This window comes from Pelmatolapia mariae, linkage group LG7 (genome assembly GCF_036321145.2).
Source record: "Pelmatolapia mariae isolate MD_Pm_ZW linkage group LG7, Pm_UMD_F_2, whole genome shotgun sequence".
Taxonomy (NCBI): Eukaryota; Metazoa; Chordata; class Actinopteri; order Cichliformes; family Cichlidae; genus Pelmatolapia; species Pelmatolapia mariae.
The window spans coordinates 40824869-40843884 of NC_086233.1; the positions used below are offsets into that span (position 1 = coordinate 40824869).

At 38.9% G+C, this 19016-nt stretch overlaps 2 protein-coding genes across 2 annotated transcripts; both read left to right on the forward strand.

Moving 5' to 3' along the window:
* The first annotated feature begins 1886 nt into the window (after window positions 1-1886).
* cpa5 (carboxypeptidase A5) lies at window positions 1887-9393 on the forward strand. Its single transcript, XM_063480933.1, has 13 exons — window positions 1887-1957; window positions 2137-2281; window positions 3738-3936; window positions 4810-4891; window positions 5092-5226; window positions 5321-5422; window positions 6369-6470; window positions 6643-6744; window positions 6877-6987; window positions 7241-7331; window positions 7522-7721; window positions 7848-7932; window positions 8376-9393. The coding sequence occupies exons 3-13, from the start codon at window positions 3869-3871 to the stop codon at window positions 8561-8563; spliced, it is 1266 nt and encodes a 421-aa protein (XP_063337003.1). The 5' UTR covers window positions 1887-1957; window positions 2137-2281; window positions 3738-3868; the 3' UTR covers window positions 8564-9393.
* Window positions 9394-9806: 413 nt separating this feature from the next.
* LOC134632272 (carboxypeptidase A1-like) lies at window positions 9807-18684 on the forward strand. The gene is made up of 11 exons (XM_063480934.1): window positions 9807-9927; window positions 10521-10602; window positions 10778-10912; window positions 11019-11126; window positions 14323-14424; window positions 14714-14815; window positions 14943-15053; window positions 15949-16039; window positions 17662-17858; window positions 18010-18094; window positions 18356-18684. Exons 1-11 carry the CDS (start codon window positions 9851-9853, stop codon window positions 18541-18543), a joined length of 1278 nt encoding a protein of 425 aa, XP_063337004.1. The 5' UTR covers window positions 9807-9850; the 3' UTR covers window positions 18544-18684.
* Window positions 18685-19016: the final 332 nt, after the last annotated feature.

Consider the following 19016-nt stretch of genomic DNA (forward strand, 5'->3'; position numbering starts at 1 on the left):
TCCAAAAGTACTCATTTATTTAGAATATCAAAAATAAAAGTGCTACCTCTACCACACATTACTCGAGAGCACACTAGCCCGCGTACACACGGGAGCATCCATTAGAAGGAGAGTACGAAGAAGAACAAAAAAGGGGGTGACACACCAGTCATGAGACAGGAGGCGCCGCCATGTGGTGATACACTGCATTACAACAGCAACTGTTACAAACTCAACAAAAATATTTACTTTTAAAGATTGATGAGACTGCTTCATCACAGATCACCAAGATAGTGAAAATGAGGTATTGGACAAATAATAATTGGTTCTGTTGACTATGGCTATTTTGGCATGAAATAATAAACATGGGCACAGTAATCACATTAATTAACCAAAACAGAGTATTTATTGTAAACACCTGTAAACACTTGGGTATGCTTATTATTGGTCAAAATCAGTATGTCTATCAATTTGTAATCCTCAAAGACATATAAAAGATACACTGTGATGAAAAGACCTGCTCTAACTATCTTACTTGGAGCCTGGTGTTAACTAGTCACGACACTGCAGTTACTTAATCTTTTCCAACAATTTGGGCTCATCTGGCGCTTTTACTGTGAAAAAAACACTTTCATTACTTCCGGACTTGCCTCATCTCTTCTTTCTTTCCTTTCTAGCTTGACTTTACTTTCACTCAGGAGGTCCCGTACACTTTTCATTGATGTTTGAACAGGGTGGGACTTCCGTTTTGACAGATTTTCCGTCTTAACCAATAAGAGTACAAAAAGAGGCACTGGAGGACAGGGTAGCCAACCAGGAAACGACACGGGCGTGTCTTTACCTAACAAAGGATGTGAGTGTATTTGACACATTCAACCTGCTGCAGTTGCGGTTTTTCCTCCGAACCTTTTCCCCCTCCTCCGACCCTCATCATTATGTTTAAATGCATTCTAAATTATTAAATTATCTAATTATACATTGATAACGGTGTGGGAATTTGTTTGTGACAAGAGAAGACAAGACAAGAAAATTAATTTTTAATCACATATAACAACTGAAATAATCTTAGGACTCGTTGTCCGCAGACTTACAGCTGGTCCGTGTTGGGAAATAATGTTTGTGGTTTGAACCGAAACAGCTGCAGTTTTGACTCAGTGACAGGAAACAATAGTCGTTATCAACTTCCTGTGTGTTGGTTTAGTGGAAGCAGCACTGTCACACCCGGCCAGTTGATCTGTCGTGTTAACTGTTAAAGAGCTGCGTTTTGATGCAGCTTTTTCGCCGATGCGCTCATTCACTGTGATGTCTGAACTATGCTTTCTGGTATGCCTGTAAACTCTCAGGCAACAGTTTTAGTGGATGTCGTCATTCAGTCTGCTGTATCTAAACCCTAATAAAATCGCATCATGTCCGAAGAACCTGCACAATGCTGTTAAATGTGTGACTCCAAGATGGGAAGTGGGTCACTTAAAAGTGACCCTGAACCAGAATACACCAACTATAATACTTTTTAAAAATCACACACATAAAATGAGAGAGTAACTAAAGTTAAAAAGTTCAAATGATTGTGCCCCACCTTTCACTCTACGGATAACTGTATGGATGCATGGAAGGAGTACTTACCCTCCCATGCTGATTTTCAGCACCCCCCACCCTAACATACAAGAACAAGGAAGCTGTACACTCTCAAAGTGCTGCATCACTGTGACCTCAACAGATTTTACACTCTTTTGTATAGTTCACATTTCATGCACTTATTATCTCTCTAAACTTTGGTAGGGGCTAAGTTCAGCTCAAGGAAACTTTAACAGACACATGGATCAAAGATACTGCCTGCTTTGTTTTTGTAAGTCTCTGTGAATTCTGCAGATGCGTTTTACTGTTTATTTTTCCTCTGCACTGAGCTTATCAGCTTGGTTGCATAAGAAAAACTTGTAGATAGCAGACAGAAGACAGCCAATGGAGGGAGGTGGCATTAGTGAGTAACGTTACTTTGCTACCTTGTAAATTTCCTTTCAATTCTTAAATTCCCAAGTATGTCATAGATATCTTTTAAATCAGGCATTAAGAAGGAATCCAAGATGCTAGAATGCTGGAATTTTAAAGGCATTTCAAATTGCTAAATGTCTTAGCTGTTCAATACTTACTCCTCAATAGGTCAACATTCCCAAGAACTACATCCACTAAAGGTGACCATTGTAAGGGAAGAAAACAAGACAAAAGCTGGGTATTGATGCCCAGCATATTAAAAAAATGATTTTGATGCCTCCCGTCTTCACAGGGAAAATTCAACTAACATTTGGTAGGTGTCTTTTTTTTTTAATGCCTCACACCTGCTAAAACGCCAGATGTAAAGTTTTTGTACCATTACAAAACAAGTTATCTCATGTCTGGAAATATTTTTATTGACATGCAGGGTTCACAGTACATGTGTCCAGGCAGCTGGTTTGAATTTAGCTCATTGATGCAGTCCATCTGTGGAGCTGCTCCACCAGTAAGAGAGAGGAAGCTCAGTTGAACAATGAGATTCCTTCCTGAGCTGTAAACAGCATTTAAGCCAGCCATTTAATACCAGCTAATAGTGGATTATGATTTATTAATGTTTCATTGTTTTTTCGGCCAAATAATCTGTCTATTTCACATAAAGTACCATTTTTGTTTTTCAAACAATAAAATGGGGAAAAGCAATGAGGATGCAGTGACTAAATATGGTTGTATAAATATATTATTCAACAATAAAGTCATCAATAAATAAATTTTCATAGCAAAATTAAAGCCGTATATTCTGATGATGATGTCTTAGTGTTTGATGAAATCAGTTTTTGCCAGTTTATATCATAAACACCGGTTAAATAAATTTGTGGAAACAGCTATCCTTGCTCCATCAAAAGTTAACAAAATCTGCTGAGCATCACCTCTATTTGCATATTATGAACAAAACCAGAGCATAAATAGGCCATGCAGGAAACTGAACAGGAAGTTAAAAAAGCACACTGACCGTATGCAGTGTGTGCACATAGTTCCCAATTATTGCATGACAACAATACAGCAACTATGGGAGGAGCTAAGCTGGCTATCTTCACTGTTTCTCATGAGAAAGCAAGTTATCTTATTTCCCAAATATCTTGTTAAAATCTCTTAAAGAAAAGTGTGACAGTTTTTTTTTTTAAATCTTTAAGCAACTAATACATCGACTAAGCCATGAAACAAAATTCTTGACCATTTGCTATTTGCTTTTCTTATAATGCTTTTTTGCTTTTTAAGCTGTAGAGGCTGGTGAGAAACAGTATTTCGTTTCAGGCTGGGTAACACCATACAAAATGACAATAAACTTCTTGAGTTCTTGAGTTATACATATATATACAGTATATATATATATATATATATACAGTATATATATATATATATATGTGTGTGTGTGTGTGTGTGTCTGTGTGTTTGTGTGTGTGTATGTGTATTGCTAGCATTTGTGAGAACATAAACGGTTTGAAACGGTAACGGTTTTTTGTTTGTTTGTTTTAAAAATCATGGGGACAATTGTGTAACAAAGTATTAAACACTTCGTTGAGCAGAATGAAGGAGGAGGTGCAGAACAGCCTAAATGTAATGTCCCCATATGAGGACCCATGTTAAAAAACATTTTTTAGTCAGACTAAGATTAAATTTAGCACCAGTGCTTTTATTTTGTAAACTAAAAATAAATTCAGTTTGTTCAAAATATATGTGTATGATGCAACTTCTGGTTCTGGTATCTCTAGGCTGGTGTGGGAAAAGGACCAGCCGGTGACAGAGCTCTCTGAACTCTGGCAAGGTCAACCTTTGGGTATATATCAGGTGGCAGAGGCAGCCATAAAAGTCTGTTTCTGGCCCAACATTCACACTGTTGGTCATGATGAGGGGGCTGCTCGTGTTCGCTGCGCTGCTTGTGGCAGTTTTTGGCAAAGTGACGTTTGAGGGGTAAGTGGACCTGTCGACTAAATCTAAGACTATCTACTAAGTAAAGACTAAAGTAAATCAGTGTTTTTGAGCAAACGTTGGCACTATCATCAGTTTCCTTAAGAAGAGTTATGAATTAGTCATGATTGAATTAATCAGTCATTAGCAATGCTTCTACTTCTTGGGTTTTGATATTGACCCAGGTGTCATCTATGTATCTGTAGCTGTGGCTAGCTGCTGTCCCTGTGAAAGACCAAGCGCTTTACTTTCAACTTCCTCCTTTTTTCCTTTTTTTACTTTCGGACACTCCCGATTGAAAAAAAAAAAAAAAGCTGCATCATACATTTTTTGATAAGGACACACAGTTATGCATGTGTAGAGATCCGAAAACCAATTTTTCAGCCTGCAAACTCACACAGATTGAAGTGTGGATCAGAGAACAGAATTCGGGTTTATGCTATCAGTCCCAGCAATGTGTGGAATGACAAACAGTTCTTTTCTCAAACTGAAAAATAGTTTATAGAGGAAACACTGGCAAGCAGTCTTTTATAACTTCCAACTTTATGAAGCTAAAGGCCTCTCACTTCCTGTTATTTAAAATAGTGCTGTATGTATGTAATTTATCCGACACCCCTCTGTTGCTACAGGATGAATAAAACCCTAAAATCTAAAGTTGCTTGCAGTTTTACATAGTATATACACATACATGTGAAATAGCTAATATGCAGTGCCTAGAAAACCTGGACTGTTCCTGCATCCAGTTGATGCCTGCCGATGAGAACTGGTTAAGATACCTAAACTGATAACTCTGGTTTCACAATAAATGACTTTTTTCTGCACAAGCAAGATACGCTGAGTAGAAGGCTGTAAAACTTAGCTGTTTGCTGTTTGCAGGCACAAAGTGCTTCGAATTGTTCCCAAGGATGAAGTCCAGCTGTCTCTTATCAAGGATCTGGAGGAAATGATGGAGTTCGAGGTAATTTATCAGCCACTAAATGACATCACCAGCCATCACTGTTTAAAATAAACTTTAAAAAGAAGAAGAAAGAAGAAAACAAACAAAACCACAAATTTTTAAAAATGCCTTAATAGCTCTATTTTTTTTCTTTATAAGTTTTCTAAATTGAGTAGAAACTTCTTTTATATGCTTTGGTTAATATATTTTTGTTCTTTCAGCTGGATTTTTGGAGGGGGGTGACTACTGTGTCTAATCCCGTGGATGTCAGAGTTCCCTTCCACGTCTTGAAGTCAGTCAAAGATTACCTTGAGACACAGAACATTGACTACTCCGCCATGATTGAAGACCTCCAGGTTGCTTATAAGATTAGAATACACCCTGGAGTTTTTTCTGTTAATAGTTTTGCTCAGTAACTCTAATATTATAACATCTATCATTGTACTGCAGATGATTCTGGATAAGGAGCAGAAGGAGATGGCTGCTGCTCGTGTACCTCAGCCCAAAAACACTGATAGTTTCGACTTCGCTAACTACCACACCCTTGAAGAGGTAAGTACACAAAACTCCTCTGGCTACTGTTATCCAGTGAATAGATTGTAGCCAACTGTGTATTTTCTTTCACTAACCCATGCAAAGCAGTAAGAAAAAGCAAATAAACTGTTTGAAAGTTTTTTTCAAATGTGCTAAATTTGTAATAAAATATAGCTACATAAACGCTTTGGGCATACTGAGTGTCAGGATCCCTCAGCTGTGACATTTTTCTTTCTGATGCTTCACACACTATTACCAGTATCTCCTTTTGTCTGATTAAAAGCTATCATCTTTGGCTAAGCAGCTTAACCTGATACTTCATTCTACCACAGTGCAGTATTTTTGCTAGCAAGTGGCATGACTGACAAGGAAGTGCAAGGAAATGGACTTGCATTTTTATAGCAATTCTCTGGTCTTAGAGACCACTGAGAGTATTTAAGATTACAAGCCACATTTAACCATGCATTAATACAATGCCTTATACATTTTAAGAACCATTGTACCTCTCATTCATGGCCAATTTAGAATCATCAATTTAGCTAACATATAGAGAGCATATCGAGAATATCTATAGGGAGGCCGTGCAAACACCCCAGTTGGGGTTCAAAGCAAGAACCTTATTGCTGTGCAGCGACAGTACTAACTACTGCACCAATCACTGTGGGAGGAACTTACTTGTACTCTGTTCATGTGAATGATGTCAATTACATTTTTGAAGAACAACAAAGGACATTTATTTCTAAAAGTACGGTGCCATGTACAGTGTGTAATGTGCCAACACTAGAAATGAGGTGCTCAATATTTCAGTGACATTTAAACTGAACGTTAATAGCAATCCTAGCATTTAGCATTTCCCTATTGATCTACATCATGTTGCAATCCCCATGACATTTGAGGCCAGACAGTGGTACAGAATCATGTCGCACTCAACTGATGCTTATGCATTATTGTGTCTTTCATTCAGATCTACAGCTTCCAGGACATGCTGGTGGCTGAGAATCCCAACTTTGTCAGCAAGATAGTGATTGGGCAGAGCTACGAAGGCCGTCCTCTTAATGTGCTCAAGGTAGAAAAACAAAACAAGCAAAAATACAACTGCACAATAGAGCTGAACGAACATTAAAATTAAAAAAAAAGGCAAAACCTCCTATACTCTTCTGGCAAGAGTTTTCACTCTCATGCTGCTCTCCATTTTTTATTTGTAATGAAGTTTTATACTTTCCTTTCCTGTCTTGTAGTTCAGCACTGGTGGAACCAACCGTCGTGCCATCTGGATCGACACTGGAATCCACTCCAGAGAGTGGGTCACTCAGGCCAGCGGGCTATGGTTTGCTAAGAAGGTGGGGTTTGTTTGTTTTTTTCATTTTCATTAATAGTATTATTAACATTTGTTTCTTTTGTCTGTGTCTCTGCCACTTCTCACAACTTACAGGTTGCATTGAATATTGTGTCCTCTGCTTTTCTGTCATTAGATTGTGACTGATTATGGAACGGATCCCGCCCTCACCGCAATCCTCAATCAAATGGACATCTTCCTAGAGATTGCCACCAACCCTGATGGATACGCCTTCACCCACAGTGGTGTGAGTCTTTCATATTGTCTACTGTCTGATTTATTTTAGAGTAATTTGCTGTACAACCAAATGTCTGTTTATAACCTTCATTTTACTTTTAAACATTTTTTTCAGGGCTTATCCCAATTAGCTTAAGCTGACAAGATGATACAGATGAATTAGTAATGGTGTATTTAGTCGGTTTTGCACAATGAATAAAATTTTGAGAGTCATATAGATTAAAATATCTTTCTTTAAGCAAAGACTAACATTACTGTTTCAGAATCGTATGTGGCGTAAGACCAGGAAGCCCAATCCTGGTTCTTCTTGTGTGGGAGTTGATCCCAATAGGAACTGGGATGCTGGTTTTGGAGGTAATATTTTCCCCTGCCATTCACTTGTATTTAAAGCCTCTAACAGCCACTGTATGAGATAATAATGATCATATATATATATATATATATATATATGTGTGTGTGTATATGTGTGTGAAAATCATATTTTTACGTTCTAATGCTTTACCACAGTGTCTGTTTGTCTGGTTTTCTTTATATTAATAAATAGAACCTGGTGCCAGCAGCAGCCCCTGCTCAGAAACCTATCGTGGACCCAGTCCACACTCTGAGTCTGAGGTCAAGTCTATTGTGGACTTCGTGAAGTCTCATGGCAACATCAAGGCCTTCATCTCCATCCATTCGTACTCCCAGATGCTCATGTATCCCTATGGCTACAAAACAACTCCTGCCAATGACGCGGCAGAACTGGTATAAAAAAGATCTTTCTGATTTAACTTCTTTCTTTAGAGTTCTAATATTTATGATAGTTCTTATATCTTCTTTGGGCTCTGTCAAAAGTCCTTATTAAAAAGTATGATAATATTCTTTCTACAGCACAAGGTGGCTCAAAAGGCCGTCAGTGATCTAACCTCCCTGTATGGTACCAAATACACATACGGCAGCATCATTGATACTATCTGTAAGTTTAAGCAACACTGCTTACCAGTACAGACATCTTTTACATCATTTTGCCTAATAATGACCAGATATATGAATATTTCTCTTCTTTTCCTATAACTTTAATTTCTTCAAATGCAAATATAGTGGTATTAAATAGTGTATACAAAAAATTTTTGTGGCAGGGATCTCAAACTTGCTTTAAATTGTAGCCATTTTTATAAAAGTAAAACGACACAGGTCTGTACTTCAGACAGTTTTTTGGTGTTTATGAACCAACCAACCACCACTCATGCATAAGTATAAACTGTGCTAAAATTAAACGTACAACTGGTGCAAGGTTTTTTTTTTATTTAAACATTATTGCCTTGAAATTAAAAGCTTTTTCAGGATCTCAGTTTTTTTCTTTCTTTTTTTTTTTACAGTACTGTTTCATTGTTTTAACAATGCCTGTTTTAATTTTAGACCAAGCCAGTGGTAACACCATTGACTGGACCTACGAACAGGGCATCAAGTACTCCTACACCTTTGAGCTGAGGGATGAGGGTCGCTATGGCTTCCTCCTTCCTGCATCTCAGATCATCCCCAACGCTCAGGAGACTTGGCTGGCTCTGATGGCCATCATGGATCACACCTCCAAGAACCCATACTGATCTGTGTGCGTGTATAAAAGTGGAAATCCTACATTTGGGAAATGTGACCCCTTTTTTCCATCCTAAGAGTAATTCAGACCCATCACGATCGAGGGCTGTTCAGACTTTCTCAAAACCACAAGACAAATAAACACAATCCAAAATCAAAGCTGAATTTCTTTGTGATCCTGCTTGCACTGTAGCACATTCAGGCCTCAGGAGTGTCCCAACACTGTGTGCTGGGTTGCGTGTTTCTTTTATTATTTTTCTCAATGTGACTTTTCAGACGTTGCAAAGCATAGCTGCAGCATCATTGCCAGCTGCTCAGCATACTGTACCGCCTTGGTCCCAGGGCACTACTGCATAAATAGGAGAGGCAGAATTAGAAAACATATCCCACCTGTGCCTGCCAGGCTCTCCACTGCTCCCTGAACCTTCCACTCCACCTCTCCCTCTGCAGCTGAGACACCACCACACACCACCATCCAACCCATACACAAGAGTATTTTTTCATGCACTTTATGTCTCTCACACAAAACTGCAGCGCCACCGTGATCATCGCAAAAAGGAAGATGAAACATAAGATATATACAGGAACTTTTGTGGTCAGCAGTTTATTTACATTTTGAGCTCTAGACAGAATATTTTCAAATTCTGAACTACGAAAACTGTTGCTGTTTTATGGCAGACCCATGAATGCCATCTGTTAATATATTCTGACACATGAAAGAAAGCATTTAAATACATTTATCCATTTGATAAATTCTATTAAAGCAACAACAATAATTCTGAAACATGTAACAAAAATCTATTGATTGATTTGCAAATTGTTCCACATGTCAATGCAATGAAGAGGCCTTTAAAAAGAATGCAGATCTTTCTGTTAATTATTTAGTTAATCGTATAGCTAGATAGCTTTCTACTGAAAAAGCTTATCTTTGGGTCTAGCTTGTCAGATATGACAAGATATGTCAGATTTGTTTTTTCAGATGTACATATGAGCAATTTCAGGATGCTGATTAATAATTGATTTATCCACAGATTAATCAATAATGATTGACTTCCACATAATCCATGTAGTACGTCACAAGCTGTCTGTAACAAAATAAAATGAAAAAAGCAACAGAGTAATCTTCCCTTTTTTTCAAACTGGTCAGAACTTCACTGTGTCAAAATCCATGGTGCAATCTTTCTTGTGAGTCAGCCAAAGATAAACATATATAACCATCAACTTGAACAAGACTGTGGCTTAATCACATGATCCTGCACACTTAAAAAGATGGTGTTAAACCCTGAACTGGTCGCACAATGCTGGCCACGATGAGGAAGCTCCTCGCATTCGCTGTGCTCTTTGTGGCTGTTCTTGGAAAAGAAAATTTTAATGGGTAAGTGGGCCAGCCCGAACCTCTCGCTGCTGTTGGAGCAGGGTGAAAGTCAGCTGTATACATGGCAATGTGTAAAAGCTGTGAGCATTAAAAGTAAAGTAAGGACGTGTTAAAAAATAATGACAGCAACATTTTTTGATTTAAACCACCCTGACTAGTCACTGTATTTAAAACAGCAACACATCTCCTGGGTACACTTGTGCAATTTTTGCGTTTGAAAACTTTAATAGAGTACTGTAGCTATATTACATGTATATTTGTAAATTTTAATTATTTAAAGTGTAATGCTTTCCCTTTGATAACCTAATGCAATCAGCTGAACACTGGAAAGTCATGAATTCCCATTCAAATCAGTATAGTTTTATTTAAAGAGCACCTTTCATACAAAATGGCAGCTTGAAAGAGCCTAGGACATTGGAAAACACTAACAGCAACAACAACAACAACAAACGACAATTTCTCACAGTTCAACTTTTGAAGAAGCAGCACCCACCAAGCTTGAGAAACCATTATTCACCCTCTCTGTACCAATTTCTTAGCAAATGCTTGAGTTGAGTAAAAAACGGTAAAACAGTGTGGTTCTCTTTTTGCAGGCATCAGGTCCTTCGACTCGTTCCAAAGAGTGATGGCCATCTGTCTCTCATCAAGGACCTGGACAACATGATAGAGCTGGAGGTTATTTATCACCCATGACATCACTGTCAAGACAAATCTAAAAAAAATTTAAATGGAAAGAACAGATTCAGTTATGTCACATGACACGCCATTTTTTTATGCCGAGCCTTTTTTTTCTAATAAACTGATTGCAATTCAACTCAGTTTGGGGAATAATGACTGTTTGTTCTTTTAGCTTGACATCTGGAGGGAAGTGAGTGATGTGGGCTCTCCTGTGGATATCAGAGTTCCAGTACATCAATTAAAGATGGTCAAACGTTACCTGAAGACCTACGACATACAGTTCTCCACCATGATTAAAGACTTGCAGGTAGCGTATGACACCTGGAATCAACCTGGACTAACTCATGCACCTGGATTTGAGATTGAGAGTACCTCTCTGATAGAGGTCATATAACTATGCTACTGTCCTGCAGGTGTTGCTGGACGAGGAGCAAAAAGCAATGGAGTCTGCTTCAGCCCGTGTCCCTGAGCCCAGAAACACTGATAACTTTGACTTTTCTAGCTACCACAACCTCAGTGAGGTCAGCAAACACTTTTCCTTTTCATAAGTAAAAAGTAAAAGGATAATTACAAATATTTTGAGACAGCAACTTTTTAAAAAGAATTTTGACCTTAGTCTTGGCACTAAAGGTGATGAGTATTGTTTTTTTTTCTTGGTTATATACAATAACATATGCAATATATTCTTAATTGAGTACTATGTCTGAGAATAACAGGTATTGGAGCCCAGTGATTTTTCAAAAGGTGACGTTAACTGCTTATTATTGTAGTATGATTTTTTCAGACTTGCAAATAACTTTGTTACTCACCTATGTTTACCATATTTTTCTCAACATATACACTATATGGACAAAAATATTTGGTCATTTCGCTCAATAGTTGAATTCAGGCGTTTTCATTCCAACTGTCACCAGTGTATTAAATCAAGTGCCTAGCTGTGCAGTCTGCCTTTAAAACATTTGTGAGTTTGTAAAATGTCTTTCCTGTCCTATTCTCTGTTGTGATAAGTGATAATATTGTAAAGAGGAAGCATTTAGGAAGCATAGCAACTCAGCCACAAAGTGAAAGACCACATAAAGTCACAGAGTGGAGTCTCTGAGTGCTGAGCTATGTACAGTGGTCCCTCGCTACAACGCGGTTCACTTTTCGCGGCCTCGCTGTTTCGCGGATTTTTTGTGCAATTTTGCATGCTTTTGGTTGTTTGTTTGTTTTTTACAGTGCATTGTGTTCTGCGTCCTGATCGGCTGTAGACCATTGTCAATCAGTCTCCCATAGGTCTCCTCCGTGCCGTGTCTCCTGTACAGTACAGAATGCGTTCGGCTTGTCAAATTTACATAAATCTTCGATCGCTGGCAGTGTGACTCTGAAGTGCTGTACTGTATGTTTGTAAGTTTTCTCCCCAACAAACACAACAATGTCGACAAAACGTTTTGCACGGTCAAAGGCACCTGTGGTAGCACCCAAAAGACAGAGGAAGATGCTAACCATCGGACAAAAAGTTGGTCTTATGAACATGCTTTTTTTTTTTTTTTTTTTTTTTTTTTAACCTGTCCCGTTTGGTTCTTTTGCCATCAGAATTATTGTCTAAAGGCGAAGAAAGATGCCCAACGGATTTACTTTACCAAATGGACCATCCCAGCCTTGCCGTAATGGTCCATTTGATTCAACTTTTTATTGTTTATTTTATTTTCACTTGCTGAATACGGGACAGACTTGACTGGAGGAGAGAATGTGGAGAAAGAAAGAGGGAAAGAAAAAAACCTGAGAAGAGGGACGGGGAAAAATGGCAAAAAACAAAAACCAACAGAATAAGCAGACAAAAAATACATATATCGATCACCTGGATCACCTGTTGAGAAAGAAAAAAGAAAGCAAGCAGAAGAAAACGAGAGTAATAAACAAGATCACAATGATATATGAGAATATGACAGTAAATACTAAATATTAAACATTATTGTGCAGCACGTGAGATCGACAGCGCACAGTGTGCTTTGAGGTAGGAGCCAAAAAGGGTGTAATTTGTGTGTGTGATCACCCGTGTGTACACCTGTGAGCATGAACGCGCTTGTTTTTAAAAGGTTCCTTCATGTAATGATCTGCTAGAGGGTGTGGGGGGCCACTGCCCCGACCTCCAGGGCATGAAGCAGGTATGGAGGAGATCAAGACTCCAGACATCCAGAGGCCCCCAGAACACAAGAGACCAAGGAAGACCAACAGAGGGGCAGCCGCGCCACTATCCCAGAAAGAGCTGAGGAGAGTCCCAGATGAGGGGTCACTCAGCAGCCGCGGAGCAGAAGCCAGGGGGGGTTGCAGTGACGTGCCCGTGAGCTCCGCCGGCAGCCAGCTGTGCCTGAGTGGCCGAGCCCCGGGCCGTGAGGCCGAGGGCACCCCATCCCCAAAGTGGCCCGAGCGAGCCCCAGGCTCCAGGCCCCGATAAGCAGCCGCCAAGGAGTGAGCCGGTGGGTACCTGGGCGCCCACCCCCGGAGACAGAGAACCACCAACGCACCGATGTCTGAGGGCGTCCGCCACCGGCAGGGGAAGTGGTGGGGGGAGATGGGCCTCCAAACCTTGGAGGGCCTGAGATGTCCTCAGAGAGGTGGCGTCTGATACCCAACCTGACATATAGACACAGACAAACAGGCACACACAGATACAAACATCTATTCCCACCCTCATGCTCTCATATACAATTGCTCAACACTCACCCAACGTGGAGACAGACATAGAGAGACGCTGTACACACAATCACACTCCCCAAGCGTACTCTAAGGAAGACTCCAAACCTCCCTCCACCCGCTCATATGTACTGTTGATGTATGTGTGTTCTAAGGTGCATTTAAAACCCAGGAGGGCATGGAGCCACCTGCCAGAGCAGCAGGTAAGCATATAGCCCCTCCTGCTAGCCCTCAATGTCTACATGTATTTAAAATTGAGAGGTGGGCAACGACGCCAGGGGTGAGGTGTACACCCTGATGGTAGTTTGGAATCCGTGTAGCGTGCCCACCTCCAAGATCCTATATGTATGTGTAATGAGAGTGTGAGTAATGTGAATGTCTAAGTTGTGGGATAAAATTGAGGCAGAGGCAGCCAGAAGGGGACAGAGGGGGGGGATGTCTCCTCTGCACCCTGGTGACACACCCCTACCCCAAGGCCCTGCATGTGTGGGTGATTGTGGTGGAGCGGGAAGAGGGAGGCCGCTGGAGATGGGGAGGGAAGGAAGGTCTTATGAACATGCTAAAGGAAGGACCATAAGGCACACCGGATTATAAGGCCCATTAAGCGAAACCAAACAGTCAGATAAGTCAAACTTTACTCAACTCATTCTTCTTGCTTCCTCTACTTCCGTACCATTGACTCATTAATACTGAATTCTCTCGCAGCTGCTCTATTCCCATGTTCTGGACCTGGAAACAGGGTTTGATCTTTGGTTTCATTCTGGACTTATTTTTCTATGAAGGTTTGAACTTTGAGAGTGTTTAAACAGGAGAGAAAAGTGTGAAAATGTTCACGCCTGTCTGAGAAAAGTGTATAAAGGTTTTACAGCCTTAAAACATCTAATAAATGTAAATAATAATAATAATAATGAAGTTGGCTACTTCGCGGGTTTCACCTATCATTCGCGGGTCATTTTTAGAACGTATCTCCCGCGATAAACAAGGGACCACTGTATAACAATTACCCGATGCTTATCTATTAAGACTTCACTTGTCTTTCAGATGTACTCCTTTCAGGACATGCTGGTGGCTGAGAACCCCAACTTGGTGAGCAAGATAGTGATTGGTCAGAGCTATGAGGACCGTCCCCTTAATGTGCTCAAGGTAAACCTGCTATTGAAAAAGAACTGAATGAACATCATGCAATGAATGCATGCTCTTTAAAAAGAACAAACACCCTGCAATTACAACAAGTACCTTTAAATTTATTAGCCTTTACAAATGAATGGATTATTATTGTAGGGCATTTACCTTATAATATAAAGCGCCTTGAGGTTGCTGTCGATGTTATTTGGCAGTATATAAATATAAATGGAATTGAACTGAATTGAATGGCTAGCTGGGTGCATGGATGGATGGATGGAAGGACCTCATTTCCTTTCCCATGTTTTAGTTCAGCACTGGTGGAACCAACCGCCCTGCCATCTGGATTGATACTGGAATCCACTCAAGAGAATGGGTCACCCAAGCCAGCGGACTATGGTTTGCCAAGAAGGTGTTTTGGCAGTCTGGCTATTAGCATCAATAATTTTTTTGTTGTTGTTTGATCTTCTCTGTCTCTTCCAGTTCCAACAGCTAACTGATTACACTCAAAATTGTGTCCTTTTGATTTTTATTGTTAGATTGTGACTGATTTTGGACGTGACCCTAAACTCACCGCAATCCTCAATCAGATGGACATCTTTCTGGAGATTGTGACCAACCCTGATGGCTACGTCTTCACCCACACCAATGTGAGTCTGTCATAGTTAGACTTTTCACATCATAGTTTCATTTTCAGGGACTGACATGAATTTGTTACATTTTTACAATATTATCTTCTATAAAAAAAAAAAAATAATAATTAGAAGAAACAAACAAACAAACAAACAAAAACTAGCTGTTTAAACCCTGTAAAGTCCAGGACACCACAATGATTCTAACCCTAACTCTAACTCTGTACTATCAGAAGATGTAATATCCTATATATTTGTACAATCACAGTGAGAGCTTGGTCTGTATTGACAGTAATACAGCAATAATTAAAAAAAACCCAAAAACAATTCCTGGCAGATATTGGACACCAGCACTGCTGTCCTCTGTCACAGTTTTTGTTCACAATTTATATGGACAGTTTAACTATCTTGGGGTCTTATGATGTGGGGTGAAGCAGGAGGTTTACATATGAACTGGTGCAGTCTGTTGTGGTGAAGAAGGAGCTGAGCTTAAAAATGAGGCTGCCACTCTATGTTTCTACCGTGGGCAGATTTATCTTAGTGATAGGCTGAGAAGCTCAGTCATTCATGAGGGGCTCAGCTACTGTATTACCTGTCTAACACACTCCACATATACATATACAGGATTTTAGAATTTGCAGTTAAACAAATGAACATGTCTTTGGGTGGAAACTGGAGCAGAAATCAGCAAAAGTTGAAAGTTGAGATCATACAAATTCCACACAGAAATGCCCGTAAAGTTCACACAAGGAATGTCCTTGGTGAGGCAACAGTCTTAACCACTGCACCGTATTAATAGATGACTGAATGGATAATGGATGTGTTTATTTAAAGTTAAATCAAAGCTTAACATAAATATACCTAACAATTAAACTAATAACCCACACATATTGGGATGCTTTGATGTTTCCAGTCCCGTATGTGGCGTAAAACCAGAAAACCTAATCCCGGGTCCCCTTGTGTTGGTGTTGATCCCAACAGGAACTGGAAAGCTGGTTTTGGAGGTATATCTTTTATCTAAATATGCATGTATTCATGTTTTCATGTTACAGGTTATTGCAGTTTTTCTTTTACTGTAAATACATTTCAGAGCGAGGCATTCCTGACTTCCTCAGTATTGTTCTTCAAAAAACTTTGAACTTTAGTAACATCATCTGTTTTCCAGCCTCAAGATGGAAATAAATAAATCAATACATTAATAAAACCCCACAGACAAAGAGAAAGTGACTTTAAAACGTATTTCTTAGTTTTGTCTTTCTTTTTTTTTTGTACAAATTGTCAGCAAATATACTCTATACAAATAATGAAGTATCGTAAATGATAGAGTACCAGTAAATGCATATACAATGCATATAATTTTTTCTTTATTTTGATTAACAACAATGTCTTTGCAGCAAATTACAACACATAGTTCAGTATGTACTACAGTGCTATGCAACTCATTTCTTCATATTTTTATAGGAAAGTGGGAAATAGGTGCAGTGATTTATTGAACACACACTATGCGGACATACAGTATATATGGTAAAAACAGCTTAAAGATCAATATTTGGTATGACTGCCATCACTGTTTAACACAGTATGACATTTCTTAGCCAAAGTTTCTTGTAATTTCTTTAAGTAGTCTTGAGGAATAGTTCCTTCTTCTATTTCTCAATGGGTTTTCAATATACCTTTCCAATTTGACCATTTCTGCTGAGGTTTTAATGAACTATGAACTGAAAGGCCAAGTGCTTCTCTCATGTCCTATGTCAGGTCTTTGCTTGATTTCTTCCTGTTTCTTAAGGACATGATTTTCAGATAATGTTTATCAGATTTGTTTTAAAATATATATATAATTTTTGTAAAGCCCTACCACTTATTTGAATGCTATGATGAAACTGGCTCTGAAGAGGGGCTCCCTGGAAAAGGCAAAGGAATAAGGCTGACCTCTGTTGCAGAGGATAAGTTCATTGGCAATATCAGCCAGAATTTTACAATTAAAAGCACAGACCAGCTCAGATTAGAGCACACATAAGGAGTTTCCAGAGTTTCTTTTTGTGAATCATGCCATGCAAACAAATCCTAGCTGAGGGAACCAAGTGCTGCTTAAGCTAAAAATACAAGAAAGAAAATTAGGCCAATGGAAACTTAGACTTTGAACGGTTCATTCTATGACCAAAGTACCAGCAGGAAACAGCACTGTATCATGTGAGCTAGCCCTTACAAAACACCTAACGTGAATCCATATGAAACTTTTTGGGATGAGCTGGACCAGAGAGTAAAGGGAAAGGAGTTAAGAAGTGCATGTATTTGAATTCCTTCATGACTGTGGGAAAAATATGTGAGATGACATTGTCATTGGGGTTTTTTTCAGGGGGAATAGTTACTTATTTGTTTATTTAGTTAGTCAATTGGTTTTGATATATTCAGCTTTGTTTTAGTATTTTATTTAAAAATATTTTTAAAATAATTTACAATATGAAAATGGCACTGAATTTATTAATGGATGAAAATGTGTCTAAGTTTTGGTGTTTTTGCAGAGTATTCTATACCAGGTTTTAAAGCCCATTAAACTTGGGATGTGACCCAAATTTAGATGTTCTTAAGATAGTTTCTTTTTTTTCTGTTTCATCATCATGTGTAGGACGTGGTTCCAGTGGCGACCCCTGTTCACAGACCTATCGTGGACCCAGAGCTCAGTCTGAGTCTGAGGTCAATTCCATTGTGAAATTTGTGAACTCTCACAACATTAAGGCCTTCATCTCCATCCACTCCTATTCTCAATTGCTCATGTTTCCCTATGGCTACACCAGTACTCGGATCAAGGACTATACTGAGCTGGTAAAAAAAAAAAAAGAAAACCTTAAAAATGTTTTCATGATCAAACTGGGTCTAGTACCAGTCATTTAACCTCTTGGACCTTGTGTTTGCCTGTAATGTAAATATGTATAACATTCATTTGAAAAAGTTTGATGGTAGTCTCTTGATATAGGATAACCTAGCACAAAAGGCTGTCACTGATCTGGCGTCCCTGTATGGTACTTCCTACAAATTTGGCAGCATCATCAACGCCATCTGTAAGTGTCTGCAAAACATCTTAAAAGGGAGACATGTTTGACCACACTGAATATTTATGTTTTTTTCTTGCTTACTTTTGTCTTACAATATGACTGGTGAAAGGAAAACACTTACCAATCAAAACTACTACTACTTGTGTTCTACTGCTATCAAAATCAAAAAGATATTAATTGTAAATTAATTGGTAGATATTGAAAACGAGTGACTTAGCTATCAAAAAATCCCTGTTTTGTACTTATGGTAAAACTGCTTGTTTGTAGACCAAGCCAGTGGTGGGAGCATTGACTGGGCTTACAACCAGGGAATCAAGTACTCGTACACCTTTGAGCTGAGGGACACCGGCCGCTATGGCTTCCTCCTCCCTGCATCTCAGATCATCCCCACCGCTCAGGAGACTTGGCTGGCTCTGATGACCATCATGGATCACACCCTCAAGAACCCATACTGATCTGTGTACAAATATAACCACTTAATAAGCATCATCTTCAAGACTAAAATCACTGTTGTTATATTCAGTGGATTTTTAGCCATTGTGAAAGTTACAAAGAAATAAATGATCATGCATTGAAATTGGTACTTACATGTATTATGATTTAATTTAGGTTCTATTGCACAAATATTTATGAAAGATTTATCTTTTTTTACAATTACTAAAGGCACTATTGAACCTTTTTTTAAACTGCATTTTACATTTACAGTGGTGTGAAAAAGTGTTTGCCCCCTTTCCAATTTCCTATTTTTTGTATGTTTGTCACACGTTATTTTTTCAGATCATCAAACAAATTTAAATATTAGACAAAGTTAACACAAATAAAGACAAAATGCAATTTCTAAATGAAGGTGTTTAATATTAAGGGAAAAAAAATGAAAATCCACATGGTCATATCCTTCGAACTCGAGTCTATCACTAAGGCTGATTAT

Bases quoted from the DNA above. Each gene is read 5' to 3' on its own strand.
- cpa5 (XM_063480933.1), top strand. From the start codon at position 3,869: ATGATGAGGGGGCTGCTCGTGTTCGCTGCGCTGCTTGTGGCAGTTTTT. The intron at 6,988-7,240 runs GTGAGTCTTTCA...TTACTGTTTCAG, and splicing joins ACGCCTTCACCCACAGTGGT to AATCGTATGTGGCGTAAGAC. The intron at 7,722-7,847 runs GTATAAAAAAGA...TTCTTTCTACAG, and splicing joins CCAATGACGCGGCAGAACTG to CACAAGGTGGCTCAAAAGGC.
- LOC134632272 (XM_063480934.1), top strand. From the start codon at position 9,851: ATGCTGGCCACGATGAGGAAGCTCCTCGCATTCGCTGTGCTCTTTGTG. The intron at 10,913-11,018 runs GTAGCGTATGAC...ACTGTCCTGCAG, and splicing joins CCATGATTAAAGACTTGCAG to GTGTTGCTGGACGAGGAGCA. The intron at 11,127-14,322 runs GTCAGCAAACAC...CTTGTCTTTCAG, and splicing joins GCTACCACAACCTCAGTGAG to ATGTACTCCTTTCAGGACAT.